This window comes from Oryx dammah, unplaced genomic scaffold, assembly GCF_014754425.2.
Source record: "Oryx dammah isolate SB20612 unplaced genomic scaffold, SCBI_Odam_1.1 HiC_scaffold_19, whole genome shotgun sequence".
In the NCBI taxonomy this organism is placed as follows: domain Eukaryota; kingdom Metazoa; phylum Chordata; class Mammalia; order Artiodactyla; family Bovidae; genus Oryx; species Oryx dammah.
In genome coordinates this window covers 21033153-21052236 of record NW_024070203.1, presented here as the reverse complement: position 1 = coordinate 21052236, position 19084 = coordinate 21033153, and the positions used below count along the sequence as shown (strand labels likewise).

Genomic DNA, 19084 nt, shown 5'->3' with positions numbered 1-19084 from the left:
CGTCATGGAGTAAGCGGCAGGTGGGGAGACAGGGCTTGGTCTGGCTTTGTCCCCGCTCGTGTGGAGCTGTGCTTAGCAGAAATGGTACTGGGCATCTGTGCATGTGAACTTGGCCCAGTTCAGTGCTGCAAGGGACATGGGGGCACCAGGTGGAATCACCCCTGTTAGGAGAGGGGGGTCGGACTCTGGTTTGCTGTGATAAAAGGTGGGAGGTCCAAGTGTCCCAAAGCTCCTGAGACACCCTGGAGAACCAACCTGACCATCCCCTTTCTGACTCCCTAAAGGACCCATAGGCGTGTCCTCACTGTTCTCACAGGAAATAAAGGTGAGGGTGTTAGCAGCCACCCGCACCTCTAAACCATGGGTTTGATCTCAGCCTCTCTCACTGCTTGCCAGTGTCCCCTCCCAGCTCTCCGGCCATCCCTGAATGACTGTGGCTTCAAGAGTCTGGCTCAGCCTTGCATATCTGGAGAAAGCTGGTTCCTGGCATCCTCGATTAACCCGCCACACTATGCCCTCCTTCTAGAATACTTGGTCCCTGCTGTCCTACAGATGCTCACAAAGATTCCTTTATTTTCAGGAAGATTTCCTAGGACTGGTGGCTAGCATCATCAAGTTACACTGAAAACATTCTGGCAGAGCTTTTGTAGCATTATATACATGCGAACATTATATACCCATGATAATATAGACGCAGGATAATATTAATATACCCATCATAATATTATATCACGGTTGGCAAGAAGTGGTAAGAAAGAACCTAGACTTCAGAACCGGACCAGCCCAGGTTGGAAATCTGACTCTACCAATAGCTAATATACACATTGCATTTGCTCTGTGGGCCTCAGTTTCCTCACCTATAAATGAAATAAAAGGATCAAGCCAGCTGCTTCGAAATTCCATCGTAAAATGCCAGCAGCTTAGCATCCTGGCAGGACACCATTGTTGATCATTTTTAGCATTTAATCACGAGCATGTTAACACAGGCAAAGCAAGAGAGACGGTATAAGGAAGCCCTATGTACCCATTGCCCTGTTTGAACGGCTGTCAGCACCCCCATCGCCCTGTCTTTGCTGAAGAAGCCAGACTTACCCTCTGAGCTGGGCAGAGGCCTCTCGGGGGGCGCTGGGGTGGATCGCATGCTGTTTCCCATTTTTCTTTCTCCCCGGGCTGTCGAAGCCGCTCGAAGCCAACGGCACAGGGGATCCACACGGGGAGTCAGCCACGCACCGAGCCCTCTGGGTGGAGAATGACCCAGTTTAGAGTACATCCTGCATCTTTTCAGGCCGCTCGCTTCTTGAAAGGCGGGTGTTTTTATGTGAAGATGAGATTCGTGAATGTTGGTTACATTTGCGCAGCTCTACTTCTTTTATCAAGGGAATGACAGAGAAAAACCACAGAGAAGGAAGTTGCCAGCAAGTGTTGTTGTGGAGAAAGTTTCCATTCCTCGCACGGCTGACAGCCAGCAGCCGGCAGTGTTCATATGAGGGGCTGAGTGCCTCTCAGACTCCCCACCCCAGAGTCTCCTGAGCCCCGACCCTCAACACCCAGGGTCCCGGCCTCCAGAGCTCTTACCCTGCAGGAGTTATGTGGCTCCACAACCCGAAGGGGATGAAAAATGGGTACTTTCTCTTTCCACTTTGTCTCTTCTGTTGGAGTTTCTCAACATGCTCTAAGCAACGGGACAAGTGAAAACCCCTAACAGGGGTATTTGTTGTCTGCCTGCTTCCTGTGTTGCTACAGCACTTCGGCACCTGCTGTCGCCTTTGATTATCGTAGCATCCTTGCATCCCTTACCCCATTTTGCAGAAAGGAAACTGAGTCTCAGAGAGGGGAAGGATTTTGTCCAAGGTCACACAGCATGTAATGGGGAAGTTGGGATTTGAACAGAGAATGCTAAGTCTCTGGTTTAATTGTTCTGTACTGTTCAAATGCTAAGTTCTCTGGAACATCGTTCCATAATGTTCAAATTCTGGCTCTGCACATGCAAGCCGGATGCCCTTGGGGAAGTTCTTGACCTTTCCCTGCCTCTGTTAGTGAATAATAATAAAACAACATTGAGTTGTGGCTGCAACATTAATAGATAAAGCCCGTGAAACACTTAGAACACAACCTGGCAGAAAATTAATAAGCGTAAAATTGCTAGTTATGGCCATTTACAGTATATTTTCTGAAAGTCCATGGTGAGGGAAGCTCTAATTCTGGGTCTTCATATAAGTATTTTAGAAAGGGGCTTAAATGATTCCATCATAGAAGTGTCCTCTCAGGCTGCTTGAAGCAGGGGAAGTCCACACCTATAGACAGAGGTATTCCTGTCCCTAGGGACAAAGAAAATTGATGAGACAGAATCCCCCAGCCAGTGTCCAGCCCACCTGGAAACTTGCATTCCACCCTATTCTTTGTCTCCAGTTTAAGATCAAGGTGTTATGAGTTTGAAAGGACCCCAGAGTCGGCCAATCCAACCCTTGCATCCTTCCTTTATGCATTTCAGGTTCAGATACTGGACAGATCAATGCTGTCAGAGCAAGGCCTTTCAGAGCCTGAGGGAGGTGTGCACCACTTCCTAACGGGTCGGGGGAAGGCAAAGAAGGGGGGGTCTATGTGGTATATTGTGAAACAAGGAAAACCAGAAAGTGTGTCCTTTGAAAGTTAATCTATTTTAACTAGTCACATGAAGTTTATCACTTATAACTCAGACTATAACTCAGAGAGATTATAATATCATTGTGTTCTTCCCAAGATAATCACAAGACTTGCCCAGACCCTAAACTTATAATGCACCGCAGAGTGTGTGGCTGGATGGGCCACGTGCTCCAATGAGAAGGCCCGGATTCTGACCCTGTTGGCCTTTGTGACTGGAAACAATGAAGGTGGTTTAAGGGAGAGGCTGCTCTGATGCAAAATCAAGGCCCTTTTCCTCCTCTGTCTCGCCTCCCCCATCCCCAAATACAGCCAAGGGGCGCTCTGTCCCTGGCAGGCCCTTCCTGCAGGCCAGCGGATTTCAACAGCATCACCCTGGCTCTGGGGAGGGCAGGGATGAATTTTCTTTGTCTCAGGTGTGGTGCAGGCACTCCTGGAAATGTGCTCAAAGAAAGTGCTGGGGAAACCATGCTAGAAGGACCCGCAGCTGCTGGAAGGACCCGCAGCCTCACTCTGAAGTTTAGTGTCTCCTGGGTGGGGCCTTGAGCCAGCGCCAGGAGGAAGGGGGGCCTTGGGGTCCCACCCAGTGGACAGGAAGGCTGCTGCCTCTGGGGCCCCACCTGAGGTTTATCCAGGGAAGGGGGAAGTAAGCAGACTGGCTCTGGGGAGCCGGCACCCCGCATGGGATGCATAGACATCCTGAGAGGCCCTACTGCCTCTGTCCTGCTCCCAGTGGCTTCCTGGAGCTCACGGTCACCCCAGCCCCCCAGCAACCCTGTCTGCGGTCACCAAGGCTCTCAGGACACGTGGGCCGTGGCCCTGCAGGCCGCCCCATGGAGATATCACTCAAATGTGTGCCCACCTTGCCCCCTCGCACTCCCAAGTGTCCCCACAGCGCTGCCGCTGACTCTGGGAACAAAGCCCCTCTCTCCCTGCAGCCTGATGCTGGGTCTGCAGGATCAGCTAGATCCCAGGGCTTGGGCCTTTCACCCCTCCCCCAAGCACCCAGCAGGCAGGTAAGCTCTCCCCTCTGCAGACCCCCAGGCGTGTCTTAGCCCCACTCCTTGTCCATCTTCTCCCCCAGCCCCTCCCAAGTGATGACCTCCAGCCATCATGTCCTGCTCTCATCCCTACATCAGCAACTCCAGGAAAGTCATGCAGAGAGACTTTGTTATCTATCAGAGGGAATTCTAACTTCGTCTCTTTCCAACAACTATATCATTCTTCTCAAGGATGTGTGTGCTCTTTGAAGGGATTCAGGCGCTACAATGAAAGTGAAAGTGTTAGTCCCTCAGTCGTGTCCAACTCTTTGTGACCCCAAGAACTGTAGCCCGCCAGGCTGCCCAGTTCATGGAGTTCTCCAAGTAAGAATACTGGAGTGGGTAGCCATCCCCTTCTCCACGGGATCTTCCTGACCTAGGGATTGAACCCAGCCCTCTTGCATTGCAGGCAGATTCTTTACCATCTGAGCCACCAGGGAAGCCCAGGAACTACAATACAGGAAAACAAAAGATTTGAAACTTGCATTTACAGATGAAAAACCTGAGGTCCATCCAAGGAAAGAAACATACCCAAAGTCTTGAGATGAGATGGGGTGGTTGCTAGGAGCCCGGGTTCTTGGTCTTCTCCTGTTTCTGTCTGGCGAGTGGGCGCACGCCGGGAGCAGGGGCTGGGCTGGGCTGTAAGCTCCTTATCCTGCCCGTGCTAGTCAGAAAAGCCCATCAGTCCACCTACTCCTTGGAGGTCTACTGGCTGATTTCCTATCATCTCCAGGGAGGGGTGAACTCATCTGAAGGAGGCTTTGATTTGAGAAGAGCGAAAGTGCCCCCAGAGACTGAGAGCTGGGGTTTCCCTAATGAAATGGCTGAGTTATCTGATTTAATCTGTGACAGTTTTATGCAGTGGCTGGAGGTGGGAGCCAGGCTTTGAAAGGCATAATTGCTTCTGGAAACAATAAGGAGAGGGCCAGAGAGAAATGAGTTAATTAACATTGGTTCTGAACAGTCTTGGTTTCTCCATCCCTTTTCTTTGTGATGTCAGAGGATGGAAACCGGCCTTCGCCTCTTCTTCTTCCCTCATCTTTGGACCAATGTTGCTTTTTGTTCTGCGAAAACTTGGGCCTCAGTTTACTCTTCTTAAAAATGAAATGAATGGAAAAGGTGATCTCTAAGAGAGAGCCGCTGAACCTCTTTCAATTCCAGCAATTTCAGTGACCTTTTGGAAATGATTACTAAAAGACCCATCATCACTTTCTTACGAAGTCCCATTACATGGAACAAAATACAAGCCTGGTCTTTACACCTCTCAGGACATGGGCAGGGTGGTTCGTGTGGGCGATGAGCAGATGCCACCACCTTTCATCTTCCTGGCATCCTGGGAGGCAGAATTTCTGCATTCACCTTCTCAGTGTGGAGGTCAGCTGGTTGGCTCCCCGGCCCACACACCCGGGGCCAGAGCCCCGTGGAACAGGGATGCGGGGGCCCGCCTGCCGGCCTTGGCTGCAGAGCCCTCGCCCTTTCCCCAGGGCCATGCTGCCAACTCCACCAGGAGGAAGCTGGGTCCCCAAAGGACTCTGGTCAGCAAATGGTTGGCCACCCTTTGAGCGGACCCCTGGTGTGGAGCGGTCAAGGTGTGTGGGCCCTGCCTTCTCAGGCTGGTTTCTGTCTGACCAGGTCAGGGATGTTTCCATCCTGGGCTCTGTGTTACCGGGTGGACATAGCACCTGCCACACACTGGGCAGCATCCCAGGACTGCCCTGTGCATCTCATCCACTCTGTGCTCCTAAAGGCCAAGCCTCACTCTGGGAAAGGAAGTAACCTGGACCCCTTCATAGTGTGACAAGGGGGCGGCAGCTCGAGGAGCCCCAACCCGGGGAAGGCAGGTCTAGAACAGTCCGGTAAGCATGACGACAGCTGGGAGGTGAGAACTCACTTAGGGGTGCAGTCCTCCCTTTGGAATCAGATATTTCTCCCACAGAGTGTGGCAGCGGCAAGTCCGTCCCCGTGACCTGTTTCTAAGGTGTGAAGGCATGGTGGCACCAGTGGGGGCCCTCGTCACCCATCACCTCCAAACCCCAACAGCAGCAGTCACCACAGAATTGCCAGCACCGCCCCTGGGTGGTCAGCCTTCCTTTGCCGGGCACCAGCATTTTACAGACATCACACTCCCCCACCAGCTTCTCATAAGAGCCCTGCTCTTAGGTGTCATGAACTAAGTAATGTGTCCAAGGTTTTATGAGTAGTAAGAAGGCAAGCCAGGCTTTACACCAGGTCTGCCTGACTCCCAAACCCATTCTCCAAACCACCACGGAATGCTGTCCTGCTTGCCTGCCCTCGGGTCTAGTCCAAGAACACAACCAAAAGTGATTTTGAAAGGTCGCCAAAGGAAACTTTGAGGGCCATAAACGTTGGGGTGGACCTTTAGTTCAGGGGACACGGAGGTTCTCAGGGGTCTCTTGGATGTCAAGTTGCAGTGATCAGAAGCCCAGGGCTGGGGTTTTAACTGGGGGAGGAGGAAGGAGAGGAGAGAGTGCCAGTTAAGGTCTTCTCAGGTTGAGCTGTCACGGCCACTATCAAGCAGCCTGGTGTGGTCAGAAGGGCAGGAGTGAATTGTGTGGAAAGTTTTCCAGCTTTTCAAAGCATTGTTTTGAAGAACTATTAATGCTATGGGGAGAAAAAAGCTCAAAACAAAGCAAACAAACAAAAAATTAGCCATACTCATTCTATGTCAATGTTATGAAACTTCAACGTGCGTGCTTAGCCGCCCAGTTGTATCCAGCTCTTTGTGACCCCCTGGACTATAGCCTGCCAGGTTCCCTGTCTGTGGAATTCTCCAGGCAAGAATAGTGAAGTGGGTAGCCATTCCCTTCTCCAGGGATCTTCCCGACCCAGGGGTCAAACTTGGATCTCCTGCATTGCAGGCAGATTCCTTACTGTCTGAATCAACGGGGAAACCCAAAACTTTAACATGCATCTGCATATATGTGAAAAACTATTAAAGGAAATCATTGCCAAAGTGTTTTCAAGGGCTCGCTGAGGATTGATTTTAAAGGTGAATTTCTTGACTTCTTCTTTCAGTCAGTTCAGTTCAGTTCAGTCGCTCAGTCATGTCCGACTCTTTGCCACCCCATGAATCGCAGCATGCCAGGCCTCCCTGTCCATCACCAACTCCTGGAGTTCACTCAGACTCATGTCCATTGAGTCGGTGATGCCATCCAGCCATCTCATCCTCTGTCGTCCCCTTTTCCTCCTGCCCACAATCCCTCCCAGCGTCAGAGTTTTTTCCAGTGAGTCAACTCTTCGCATGAGGTGGCCAAAGTACTGGAGTTTCAGCTTCAGCATCATTCCTTCCAAAGAAATCCCAGGGCTGATCTCCTTCAGAATGGATTGGTTGGATCTCCTTGCAGTCCAAGGGACTCTCAAGAGTCTTCTCCAACACCACAGTTCAAAAGCATCAATTCTTCAGTGCTCAGATTTCTTCACAGTCCAACTCTCACATCCATACATGACTATTGGAAAAACCATAACCTTGACTAAACGGACCTTTGTTGGCAAAGTAATGTTTCTGCTTTTGAATATACTATCTAGGTTGGTCATAACTTTTCTTCCAAGGAGTAAGCATCTTTTAATTTTATGGCTGCAGTCACCATCTGCAGTGATTTTGGAGCCCAAAAAGATAACGTCTGACACTGTTTGCCCATCTATTTCCCGTGAAGTGATGGGACCAGATGCCATGATCTTCGTTTTCTGAATGTTGAGCTTTAAGCCAACTTTTTCTCTCTCCTCTTTCACTTTCATCAAAAGGCTTTTTAGTTCCTCTTCACTTTCTGCCATAAGGGTAGTGTCATCTGCATATCTGAGGTTATTGATATTTCTCCCTGCATCTTGATTGCAACTTGTGCTTCTTCCAGCCCAGCATTTCTCATGATGTACTCTGCAAATAAGTTAAATAAGCAGGGTGACAGTATACAGCCTTGACGGACTCCTTTTCCTATTTGGAACTGGTCTGTTGTTCCATTTCCAGTTCTGACTGTTGCTTCCTGACCTGCATATAGGTTTCTCAAGAAGCAGGAGAGGTGGTCTGGTATTCCCATCTCTTTCAGAATTTTCCACAGTTTTTTGTGATCCACACAGTCAAAGGCTTTGGCATAGTCAATAAAGCAGAAATAGATGTTTTTTTCTGGAATTCTCTTGCTTTTTCAATGATCCAGTGGATGTTGGCAATTTGTTCTCTGGTTCCTCTGCCTTTTCTAAAACCAGCTTGAACATCTGGAAGCTCACAGTTCATGTATTGCTAAAGCCTGGCTTGGAGAATTTTGAGCATCACTTTACTAGCATCTGAGATGAGTGCAATTGTGCGGTAGTTTGATCATTCTTTTGCATTGCCTTTCTTTGAAATTGGAATGAAAACTGACCTTTTCCAGTCCTGTGGCCACTGCTGAGTTTTCCAAATTTGCTGGCATATTGAGTGCAGCCCTTTCACAGCATCATCTTCCAGGATTTGTAATAGCTCAACTAGAATTCCATCACCTCCACTAGCTTTGTTTGTAGTGACGCTTTGTAATGCCCACTTGACTTCACATTCCAGGATGTCTGGCTCTAGGTGAGTGATCACACCATCGTGATTATCTTGGTCGTGAAGATCTTTTTTGTACAGTTCTTCTGTATATTCTTGCCACCTCTTAATATCTTCTGCTTCTGTTAGGTCCAGACCATTTCTGTCAAAAATCAAGCCCATCTTTGCATGAAATGTTCCCTTGGTATCTCTAATTTTCTTGAAGAGATCTCTAGTCTTTCCCATTCTGTTGTTTTCCTCTATTTCTTTGCACTGATCGCTGAGGAAGGCTTTCTTATCTCTTCTTGCTATTCTTTGGAACTCTGCATTCAGATGCTTATATCTTTCCTTTTCTCCTTTGCTTTTCACTTCTCTTCTTTTCACAGCTATTTGTAAGGCCTCCCCAGACAGCCATTTTGCTTTTTTGCATTTCTTTTCCATGGGAATGGTCTTGATCCCTGTCTCCTGTACAATGTCACGAACCTCAGTCCATAGTTCATCAGGCACTCTATCTATCAGATCTAGTCCTTAAATCTATTTCTCACTTCCACTATATAATCATCAGGGATTTGACTTAGGTCAAATACCTGAATGGTCTAGTGGTTTTCCCTACTTTCTTCAATTTAAGTCTGAATTTGGCAATAAGGAGTTCATGATCTGAGCCACAGTCAGCTCCCAGTCTTGTTTTTGCTGACTGTGTAGAGCTTCTCCATCTTTGGCTGCAAAGAATATAATCAATCTGATTTCAGTGTTGACCATCTGGTGATGTCCATGTGTAGAGTCTTCTCTTGTGTTGTTAGAAGAGGGTTTGCTATGACCAGTGCATTCTCTTGACAAAATTCTATTAGCCTTTGCCCTGCTTCATTCCGTATTCCAAGGCCAAATTTGCCTGTTACTCCAGGTGTTTCTTGACTTCCTACTTTTGCATTCCAGTCCCCTATAATGAAAAGGACATCTTTTTTGGGTGTTAGTTCTAAAAGGTCTTGTAGGTCTTCATAGAACCATTCAACTTCAGCTTCTTCAGCATTACTGGTTGGGGCATAGACTTGGATAACTGTGATATTGAATGGTTTGCCTTGGAAACTAACAGAGATCATTCTGTCATTTTTGAGATTGCATCCAAGTACTACATTTTGGACTCTTTTGTTGACCATGATGGCTACTCCATTTCTTCTAAGAGATTCCTACCCGCAGTAGTAGATATAATGGTTATATCTTCTTTACACCTCTTTAAAATCTCCCAGTTTTTCTCCCATGTGCCTGAACTGCTTTTATAATCAGAAGTAGAACTAGGGAAGAAGGAGGGTGCCTTGAATAAAGGGTTTCCAATGCAGGCAAGCAGGAGTTCAGATTCCAGCTCCCTGACCTTCTGGCTGTGTGTCCTTTAGCAAGTTTGCTGTGCTTCTCTGAGCCTACCTTTCCAAATGCAGAAATTTGAGATTCTAATCCATGCCCTGAGGGGTTGTTTTGAGGATTAAATTAAGGTCATATCTGAAGCAGAGATAAATGTGGTAAGATGGGATCACTACAGATTTACTCACTGGATCCCCAGGGGTACTGGGTGGCCAGCTAGGTCACTGGGCAAGCTTGGGCAGCCTTTCCCCTCCTTTAGGCCTCAGGTTCTCAAGTATGATGGGGAAAGGGTTGGGCCAGACCATGGCTCATGGTCCTTTTGTCTCAATTACCCCCTACCCCACACCCTGAGTTGTACCCGGGACCCACCCAACCACCCTGGGACTTGCTCGGTGCTGCCTGCGGTCTGCCACCCACAGCAGGGGCCCTAAGAACTGGGCCAGGACCTTAGCATCAGTTGGCTCCCCTGCCAAATATCTCTCAGGATTTCCGGGGGCACCCCACCACATCCTGACCTCGCTCGGCAGGTGTGCCAGCCCTGTGACCCACATGGTTCCCAGCTCTCCTCGCTGGGCAGGTGCAGCCACAGGCCCGTCCTCCCTGCCCTCAGGCACATCTTGTTCTCCTGCCCCTCTGCAGAGGAGTCTGGGGTCCAGCCGGCTGGTTGAAACCTGTTCTAACAAAGTTTCCCCAGGAAGCTCAACGTGTGAATTAGATAAAAGCAGGCTTATTGGGGGTTGGGGGCTCAGCACTCCCTGCCCTTTTACTTCTCCAGAGAGGACTCTCTGACCCTAGAATATCATAAAGCACCAACTGGAGATGAGCAGTTCAATGTCCTCAATTACAAAGAAAAGGCTCAGAGAAGGCAAGACATGTTCTCAAGGCCCCTCAGTAATTTTGGATAAGTGCTATGACCCGCTCCCCCACCCGCCCCCCTCAACCATCCAGCACTCTTCCCACCACAAAAAGCCACTGACCATTAATCAGCATTGAACCACACATCCACAAGCCTATGTCCCTTTCACCCTTGGGTGTCCAGAAGAGGATCTCGATACCCTCAGGATAACAGGGAGTCTCGGCTTTACCCTGAGACCGGGATAGACACATCCTAGAAAACATTTTACGGTCATTTTAGGATGTCAGAGGGAGAATCCAGATGTGGGACCTCTTGGTGTTGGGGCATATTTCAGTTTCATCTCTTAGGAAGTCGCGAAACTTCTTTCCACTGCTTTTTGTTCATTTCTGTTTTAAAACTGAGCTTGGCCATAGCTTCCTTGATGAATTTTCACAAGTAAGGATTAGTGAGTATGTGTTACAAGATTAGCACATTGCTGGGTGTGTGTGTGTGTTGAGGGGGGAAGTGAGTGCTCTGTTGCTCATTTCTCTGCCAACAGTAAATGTGCTACACGTGAACACCTTGACTCCAGGCCTAACGGGACCGTAAAAAGCGGGGTCCAGTGTGGAGGGGCGAGCAATACAGTTATTCCTGGCATGGCTTTAACATCTCACTGATATAAAAATTAACAATTTCCCCATTTGTTTTTTTTTTTTCCTAAATCAGCTTTTCATACTCAGAGTGACCACCCCCCTCCTCCCCCCTGCCCCGCAATACACAGGGCTGGTGGGATATGGTACCTCCCAGTCTGTGAGTCTGTTGAACACCGAACACTTCCTGACAAAAACCACTTTACAAATGAAGTCAGGCCAGATCCTAGATACCCGCATAACCTACAAGCTGACAAATCACAGACCTTGGCAATGAACAGTCAGAAAGCCAAGTATTTTGGTGTTAGATCACAGAGATATGCAATTGCACAGAATGGGACAGCAGTGAAGATGAAATGGGCTTTTCATTTCAAACGTAGATGCCCGGGAAATGCAGGTCTCATCAGAAGGTGGAGGTCAATGGTGACGCAGATGGATAGGCAAGAGGGCATCTGGACGCCTGGGCCCGGGCGTGGTGAAGTTAAGGGTTCCTGTATTGCATCACTTTTCCCAGCAAGACTTGAGTTTGCTCTTTGTACAGATACGTGAACCACCAGCGAGGCTCACGAGTTTATCAAGGGAGACGGAAATTGTTCTTTTGTCTCTTAACGGCCTTTGCATGTGCTGAGCCGCACGTGAGTCACTTGCAGATGCCTGGGGTGGGGACCCCCGAAGCTACGCTTTCTCAGCTCAGGGTTTCATCCTTAGATAAGGGTCACCCACCTTGCCCGCAAAGTGGATTATGATTCTAACACTCACTCGTGTGGTGGTTTGATGAGTGACTGTAAGTGCCGTGAAGACAGAGGTCTGTGTTCACTCAGCCCTGAAACACACTAGATGTTCCAAAGGGAAAGAAAAGGAAGAGATGAAAACTGAGGAGACCCTGTGTCCGGGAGAGACACACCATGGCCATTAGGCCTCTTGTAGGACTGAGGAAACCAAAGCCAGAGGGTTTGCATAACTTATCTGGGTTTATCAGCGAGCTGGTAAGAGAGGAGGCAGGGCTTGAACCCAGGTTCCCGGAGCCCGGCTCGTAAGTCCTCTGCTCTGAGTCATAAGGAAGTAGACGGATGGTTGCATGAAGCTAAATCGACCCCTTTTCATGACAAGATCACGGTGCTGCTCTTGTATGCTAGGAGGTCAGTTGCATCATAGCTGTTCAGTAGATAGACCAGTCGGAATATTGCTAAAGTAGCGTATTGGGAAGTGGGTTCCTGACCTGCCAGGCTCTTCCAAGTTCTGTTCAGAGGATGTAATCTTTAAGCTGATTATCCACATGACTTGGAGGGTGTGGGAGTCCAGAAGAGTAGGGGAGATGGCACATTTGTACTTCGAGAAGGAGCGTGGCTGCCTCCAAGGGCTAATGTGAGAATTTAAAGTAAAGACTTCACTGACAAAAGTTCCTCTCTGCCCTCTGTCCAGCGTTCTGGCCCCTTCATGGCTCACACCACAATTCCTTGTTGTGGATTTGTGTCTTCAACAGCCCCAGGTTATAAACTCCCTGAGTACGTGATCCTTTCTTTAGTCTATTGCTCAATGAGAAATCATGACCTAGCAGGTGCCTGGTACGTAGTAAGGGCTCACTGCATTCAGTCGAGTGGCTAAAAATATCACCTACAGAGTACCCAGCACAGTGCAGGCAGGCAGGGCTATGCTCTCAGGGGCAGCCCTGTTCTCTCAGGTTGGGCCTTTCCCCCAAGGACCCTCGGGGGGACAGTTCCCACTTTGATCTGGAGCTTCTGGAGTCTCCCCACCTGCCCCCCACCCCCACCCCGAGTCCCCCAGCCATGGTCCCAGTTGCCTGGAAGGTGCCAAGGAGGGAAGGGTGACTTTGCAAGGCTGTTTGGCAACAAAAGTGAGCCGCTTGGAGGCCCCACGGTTTCTGTCTGTCGCTCCAGTTACCGTAATGAACTGCCTCCCCCCGTGGTGGTTCTCAGATGGGAGGAAGTGGTTGGGACCCAGTGTACCCTGTTTACCTATTTCCTTTGGAACTCTTGGGGAGGTGGGAGGGGAGGAAATCAGTCAGAGGGTACGGCCTCAATGCGTTGTTCATTAGGGAAGGATGGATGGATGGATAAGTGGGTGGACAGACAGATAGATAAATGTACTACCAGGGCCCTCGGGTTGCTGACAAGAACCAAAGGCTCTAGCTTGACATGCTGGAAAATTTTAATGAGAATTTTAAGCTCCCGCTTCTCAGAGCTGGGGGAATAAATTCTTGCTGAATGTCAGATGAAAAATTAAAACCCAGCAGCATCTATTAATGCAGGAAGCTGACTGGGGTTTACCAAGATGAATAATTTCTAAGTCTTTAAGGAAGACCCACTCCCCTTGGAAATACATTGCCAGCTCTCAAAACTAAGAGTGGGGAAATTTTTTTTCTTTCTGTATTAGGAAGATGATTTCAGTGCAATACAAACCTACTTATAGCTGTTTCTCTTAAGTGAGATGGAGGACCACCAGGTAGAAATAAGTATTCAGGAAAATCAAGAAAGGAATCACCAGGTCATTGGCTGTGCCATTTGACCCGTCATATTGAACACTGCCTGCTACTGTTTACTGCTGATGGATACACAAGCAACTTGGGTGCTTTAATTGTCTGGGTTAGGAGTGATAGTAGCTGCTATTTAGTATTTAGCATCCACTACATATTATATATAATTTAAACTTTTTACAAATACATAAGGAAACTGGTCTTCTTTTTATTATAATAAGAGGAGAAAGCAAACACTCAGATAGGCAAAGCAACTTGCCCAGAGTCACACAGTGACTGGCAACCAACCCAGAATGTAGGCCCAGGTGGAGCTGATTAAAAAGGTTTCCCTGGCCTTACTTCCCTGATTCTAGACCTGTTTTAAGCCACAAGAGTCTAAATAGCTTTCAGCCTATTCCATAGATTTTTTTTCCTATTATTACCATTATATATTTCAGAGCCTATTAAGTACTCTTTTTTTTGAATATTTATTTACTTATTTGGCTGCACAGGGTTTTAGTTGCAGCATGTGGAATCTGGTTCCCTGACCAGGGATCAAACTCAGGCCTCCTGCATTGGGAACTCAGAGTCTTAGCAGCATGTGGGATCTAGTTCCCTGACCAGGGATTGAACCCAGGCCCCCTGCATTGGGAACTCAGAGTCTTAGCTAGTGGAACACTAGGAAAGTTCCTTAAGTACTCTTGAATAACATTTTCCCAACTGAAGACTATAGTTTGCACCAAACTTTGCGAGAAATTTTACTTGAGTTTACCTCCATATTTTTGAAAGAACCAAAGCCCAGTACAGGATCTCACAGCAACCTACAAAAAGACACTTTGCAGTTGATGGAACATACTTAATACTACGAGCACTGCTTTCAATACACACTTTTGTCCTCCCCACACTTCGGCTCACTTAGGTGGGGCTCTTCCTCCCCTGTCTCAGCCCTTGGAGCCCTCAGAGGGTCTCACCAGCTGTGTGACTTGGATGAATCACTTAGCCTCTCTGAGCCTCATTTTCTCATTTGTTGGAAGCGAATAATCATGGTAATCTTAACAGGATTATTAGAAAGATTGCAGGAAAATAACTTTTCATGCAACATGCCTCCCTGCTACTCAGCTGGGCAGACTCCATCCCTTCACACTGCGTGCGCAACCCCGATTCAGGACATTCTGAGGTCAAAACCCAGGCCATTTCCCTGACACACACCAGGCTCTCTGGACATGGAAGAACCTAGCAGGATAAGGCGTGTGCCATGTTCCTTAGAAAATTCTAGTTCTATAAAATATCTCCTAATTCTTGCATTTTATTTTCAGATTTTTATATGCCTCCCATGTTTGCCTTTGATCTAATCATATGCACTGTAAAAATCTCACCTACTTGGATTCTTGTTGTTTATTACCATCAGTCATTGTTGGCACCTTCCCAAGAAGATCCACACCCCAGACACCTAGAAGCACTACTGTGATGTCCACCTGCCAGGGCTCCAGTTGCAGACATTATGACTCTATGCTGATAGCATTTTACTGCACCCCTGCTATGTTTCTGACACTGGCCTGGACACATTGCATATCTTAGCTCGTTGAATCCACCCAATACCTGTGTGAGCTGTGTACCATTATTCCCACTTCCCAGAGGAGAGAATGAAGGCCTGGAGAGATTTAAATGTCTTACCTAAGGATATACTTCTAGAAAGTCTAATAGCAAGCTAGAATGTCCACAGTGAGAAGCCTGCTCGGTGCTAGAATGTTCTGTGGCTGGAAGATCTGCTTCTGGCATGAGTGTGCCCAGTCTGAGCTCTCCCAGCCCTTCCTGGCATAGAGTTCCCCATCAGTGAGCAGCCACGACTCACCAGCCACTGAGCCTCACTTAGCCCTGCTTCTGCCTGTCTTCCCAGAGCACGTCTGTCTCCAGAAAGTCCCCCCACTGCCAGCTGTGTGTTTCAGGGGTCCCGACACCTCCCCTCCAAAGCCCCTGCCACATCCCCCCAGGTACCTTCAACAGCTGGGCACGGTCTCCCCTGGGAGTCACAGAGGAGGGACCATCAGGAGCACTGTCAGCACCGCTCCATCAGCTGCTACTTCCGTGGCAGAGTGAGCCTCTCGCCGGTGCAGAGGAGCCCATGCTATCAAGAAGCACAGTTGCTAAACCGGCTGCCACTTCCTCTGCTAGAAACGAGGAAGGCGCGGGCTTGCAGGAGACAGGTTCCTGTTTTCAGCAACCACGCTGAGCAGACTTCTCTTTGCAAGGACAGGGCAGATAGCAGCACTGTTCTTTTTTTTTTTTTTTTTGCAAAGCACTTGGGAGTATGGGCAGCTTGATTCTAAGTGTCCAGGCCATGCTCCGCTTTCAGACACGGGGACATTTTGTCTCTAATTAAAAGGCGGAGGAGGTTGAGAGGATTGTCTCATGGTCTAAAGCTCACTGGGTCCTAGGGGGCTGAGGCTCAGAAGCCTCAGCTGCTTCTCTCTTCTCAGGTTCTTGATGTCACTGCCCAGTGGGCCCCGAGCAAAGCTTCTGGTCTTGGCTCTGCTGTAGACAAGTTTTTAATTGGCAGAGGACTGAAATAATGGGCCTCAAAGACCCTTTACAGAAAGGAGCAGCCCACCAGCCTTCCCCGGGGGAGGCATACTGCCCCTTGGCTGGCTGGTGCTACAACCAGAAGAAACTAGAAAAGGTTATGAAAGGTTATAAAACTAGTAAGGTTATGAAAAATAGTCACTGTCCTAGGTTCCTGATGAAAGTTGCCTAAGAAAACATGGTAACTGAATGTATGATGCCTGACTGGCTCCTGGATCAAGAGAGAAAGACTAGAAAGAACATTCCTGGGATGGAGGTGGGGGTATTCAAATACAGATTGCATATTAGACCATTTGTGTCAGGGCTAATTTTCTTGGGTATGATAATGACATCGAGTTATGTGAAGAATGTGCTAATTTTTCGGAACTCCGTGCTAATGTATTTAGAGGTCAAGGGGCACGCTGTCTTTAAAGTTCAAATGGTTCAATAAAAAAGAAAGAAAACACACACACAAAGAGAAAGAGAATGAGAAAGACAGAAAGCAAATGTGGCAAAATGTTCATGCTTGGTCAGTTTAGGTGAAGGGAATATGTGCATTGTACTATTTCAGCTTCGTGATGGGTCTAAATTTTTTTAAGTAATGGTATATATCTCCATGTTCATAGCATGCTTCCCAGGTGGTGCAGTGGTAAAGAATCTGCCTGCCAATGCGGGAGATGCAAGAGATGCTGGTTTGACCCCTGGGTCAGGAAGATCCCCTGGAGAAGGAAATGGCAACCCACTCCAGTATTCTTTCTTGCCTGGAGAATCCCATGGACAGAGGAGCTTGTAGGGCTACAGTCCAAGGGGGCACAAAGAGTCAGACACGACTCATAGCATGCTGGTCTCGATCAGCAAAGGCCAACACATGGAGCCCCAGGGCTTGTTGGTGGTAGAGGTGGAAGCTGCCAGAATGCTGGCTCCAGGCAGCGTGGCATGGAGTTGCCTGGGTGAGCTCAGCACGCCACATGACCTGCTGCATGACCCTCTGAGAGCCCTGGTCCACCTCCCACTTCACAGAGAAGACAGAGCATCCAGTGATCTGCCCAGCATCACCCAACTGGTCCCCACGCAGAGTCAGGTCACTGTCTGGAGCTGATGGCGTGGCCCCAGCCTGGTGGGAACGACACGGCCAGCAGGGACAGTCATTTAGAAACCTCTCTCACTGTTGTGATCGAAGATGAATTCAAAACATCAGGGCTGCTTCTAAATTTAGCAGGGGCTCTGTACTAGAGAGATGCTTCCTTAGACGACTTGTGAGAGTCCCTGTGCTGCGCAGGGCACCCTGGGAAGGGACAGAGGAAATGTTGCAAAGACTGACTGGGTGCTTGGCCTCGAGGGGGAGGAGCAGGTAGGCAGGGAGAAGCAGAAGTGGACTTTTCCCCCTGAACTCACCCAGAGGAGTAGCAGAGGTTTAGATTGATAGTTAAGAGGCACGAAGCTTTAGGCAACTTGTCAAAAAATATTTACTGAGCATCAATTATGAGTTAGACTCTAGAGTCATTCCCTCATTCAGTTATTTATTCAATGACGTTTTCTAGGCATTGGAGTTCAGCCATGCATGAACGCCCTGCCCTGCTACACAGCTATCAGTTCTGATGACTCTGTAAGGAAAGGAAAATGGCCAGTGTGGAGCTGGGAGAGGGAGGGGCTCTCTGTGCCATGGGCTGAGGCTCCGGGAGGAAAAGGACCAGCATAGGAACAAATTAGAGGGCTAGAGGCTCATGCAGACTTTGGGGGATGGGGAGGAAAAGCACTGTGGGCTTAAGGGAGCTCCTGGTGGTCTGATGGTGGAGGCTAACAGCAGGCAGGCAGGGACCATAGACGGGTCTCCATCAAAGGGAGTGGTCGGTGCCCAGGAGAGGCTGCTGCAGGAGAAGCCCAGAAGTGGCAGCCGTGGGAGCCCGGGTGGCAGGACCCTCTCTGCCCGTTTCCACTGCGTGACCTGGAGCTGCTGCCCACTTGCCCTGGCCTTGCTGTTTCACGACCTCCCTTTCACCCCTGGGGTGGCGGCATGGAAATGGGGTCTGTTTGAGAAAATGTGCCTGAAGCTGTCAACTGCACTTCAAAGAATCCCGGGCTGTGGCCCAGGCTGAGGGATCGTGTGGAGGTCGGGGCCCACGCTTGGCAGGGGGCCAGCCCCACCAAGGTCTCTAGGTTAAGAATGGGATCAGCCCTGGCTGAGTGACCACCTGTCCGGCAGTCGCACTACAAGAGCACGTGGAGGCATCCCGGTCCATCAGTGTAAAAGCAGCTGATTTCCAGAGAGCTTTTTGAGCTAATGAGCTGTTACATTGTTATTTGGCTGTTCAGTCGCTTTCGACTCTTTGTGACCGCATGGACTGCAGCATGCCAGGCCTCCATGTCCATCACCAACTCCCTGAGCTTGCTCAAACTCATGTCCATTGAGTCGGTGATGCCATCCAACCACCTCATCCTCTGTCGCCCCCTTCTCCTCCTGCCTTCAGTCTTTCCCAGCATCAGGGTCTTTTCCAGTGAGTTGGCTCTTCTCATCAGGTGGCCAACTATTGGAGCTTTAGGTTCAGCATCAGTCCTTCCAGTGAATATTTAGGGTTGATTTCCTTTAGGATTGACTGGTTTGATCTCCTTGCTGTCCAAGGGACTCTCAAAAGTCTTCTCCAATACCACAGTTCGAAAGCATCAGTTCTTTGGCGCTCAACCTTCTTTATGGTCCAACTCTCACATCCATAGATGACTCCTGGAAAAACCATAGCTTTGACTAGACAGACCTTTAGTCTGCAAAGTGATGTCTCTGCTCTAATGCTGTCTATGAGCTATTAGGACCCAGGCTAATGTCCACAGGCAAATTAGCAAGATGACCCTGTATGTCGAGATTTGCTTGACTAGTTTCCTCCTACTTCTGTGCAGTCATCGTCTTATTGAAACGAAATGTTCTCCTTTGTAAACTCTAGCTTTACACACTTAGTATCATTGAGAGCCAGGTGTTACCTCCCCACCAAGGGGTCTGCAGTTCTCTTAAACCAAGCAGGAACCAAGCCC

General features: G+C 48.8%; 2 protein-coding genes across 5 annotated transcripts in view; one reads left to right on the top strand and one right to left on the bottom strand.

Moving 5' to 3' along the window:
* The window catches only part of SLA (Src like adaptor), a 39867-nt gene extending 23166 nt beyond the window's left edge, over positions 1–16701 (bottom strand). The window contains exons 1-2 of one of the 4 annotated variants that reach the window (XM_040262093.1): positions 15500–16701; positions 1093–1238 (exon numbers count right to left, since the gene is read on the bottom strand). In XM_040262093.1, the coding sequence (XP_040118027.1) occupies positions 1093–1153 (61 nt within the window). In that variant the 5' untranslated portion in view covers positions 1154–1238; positions 15500–16701. Of the gene's footprint in view, positions 1–1092; positions 3409–15499 lie in introns of those variants that run through there. The other 3 variants (XM_040262094.1, XM_040262091.1, XM_040262092.1) reach the window with 3 other exon arrangements.
* Positions 1–19084, top strand: part of TG (thyroglobulin) — a 231788-nt gene that overhangs the window by 161139 nt on the left and 51565 nt on the right. The window lies entirely within an intron of this gene.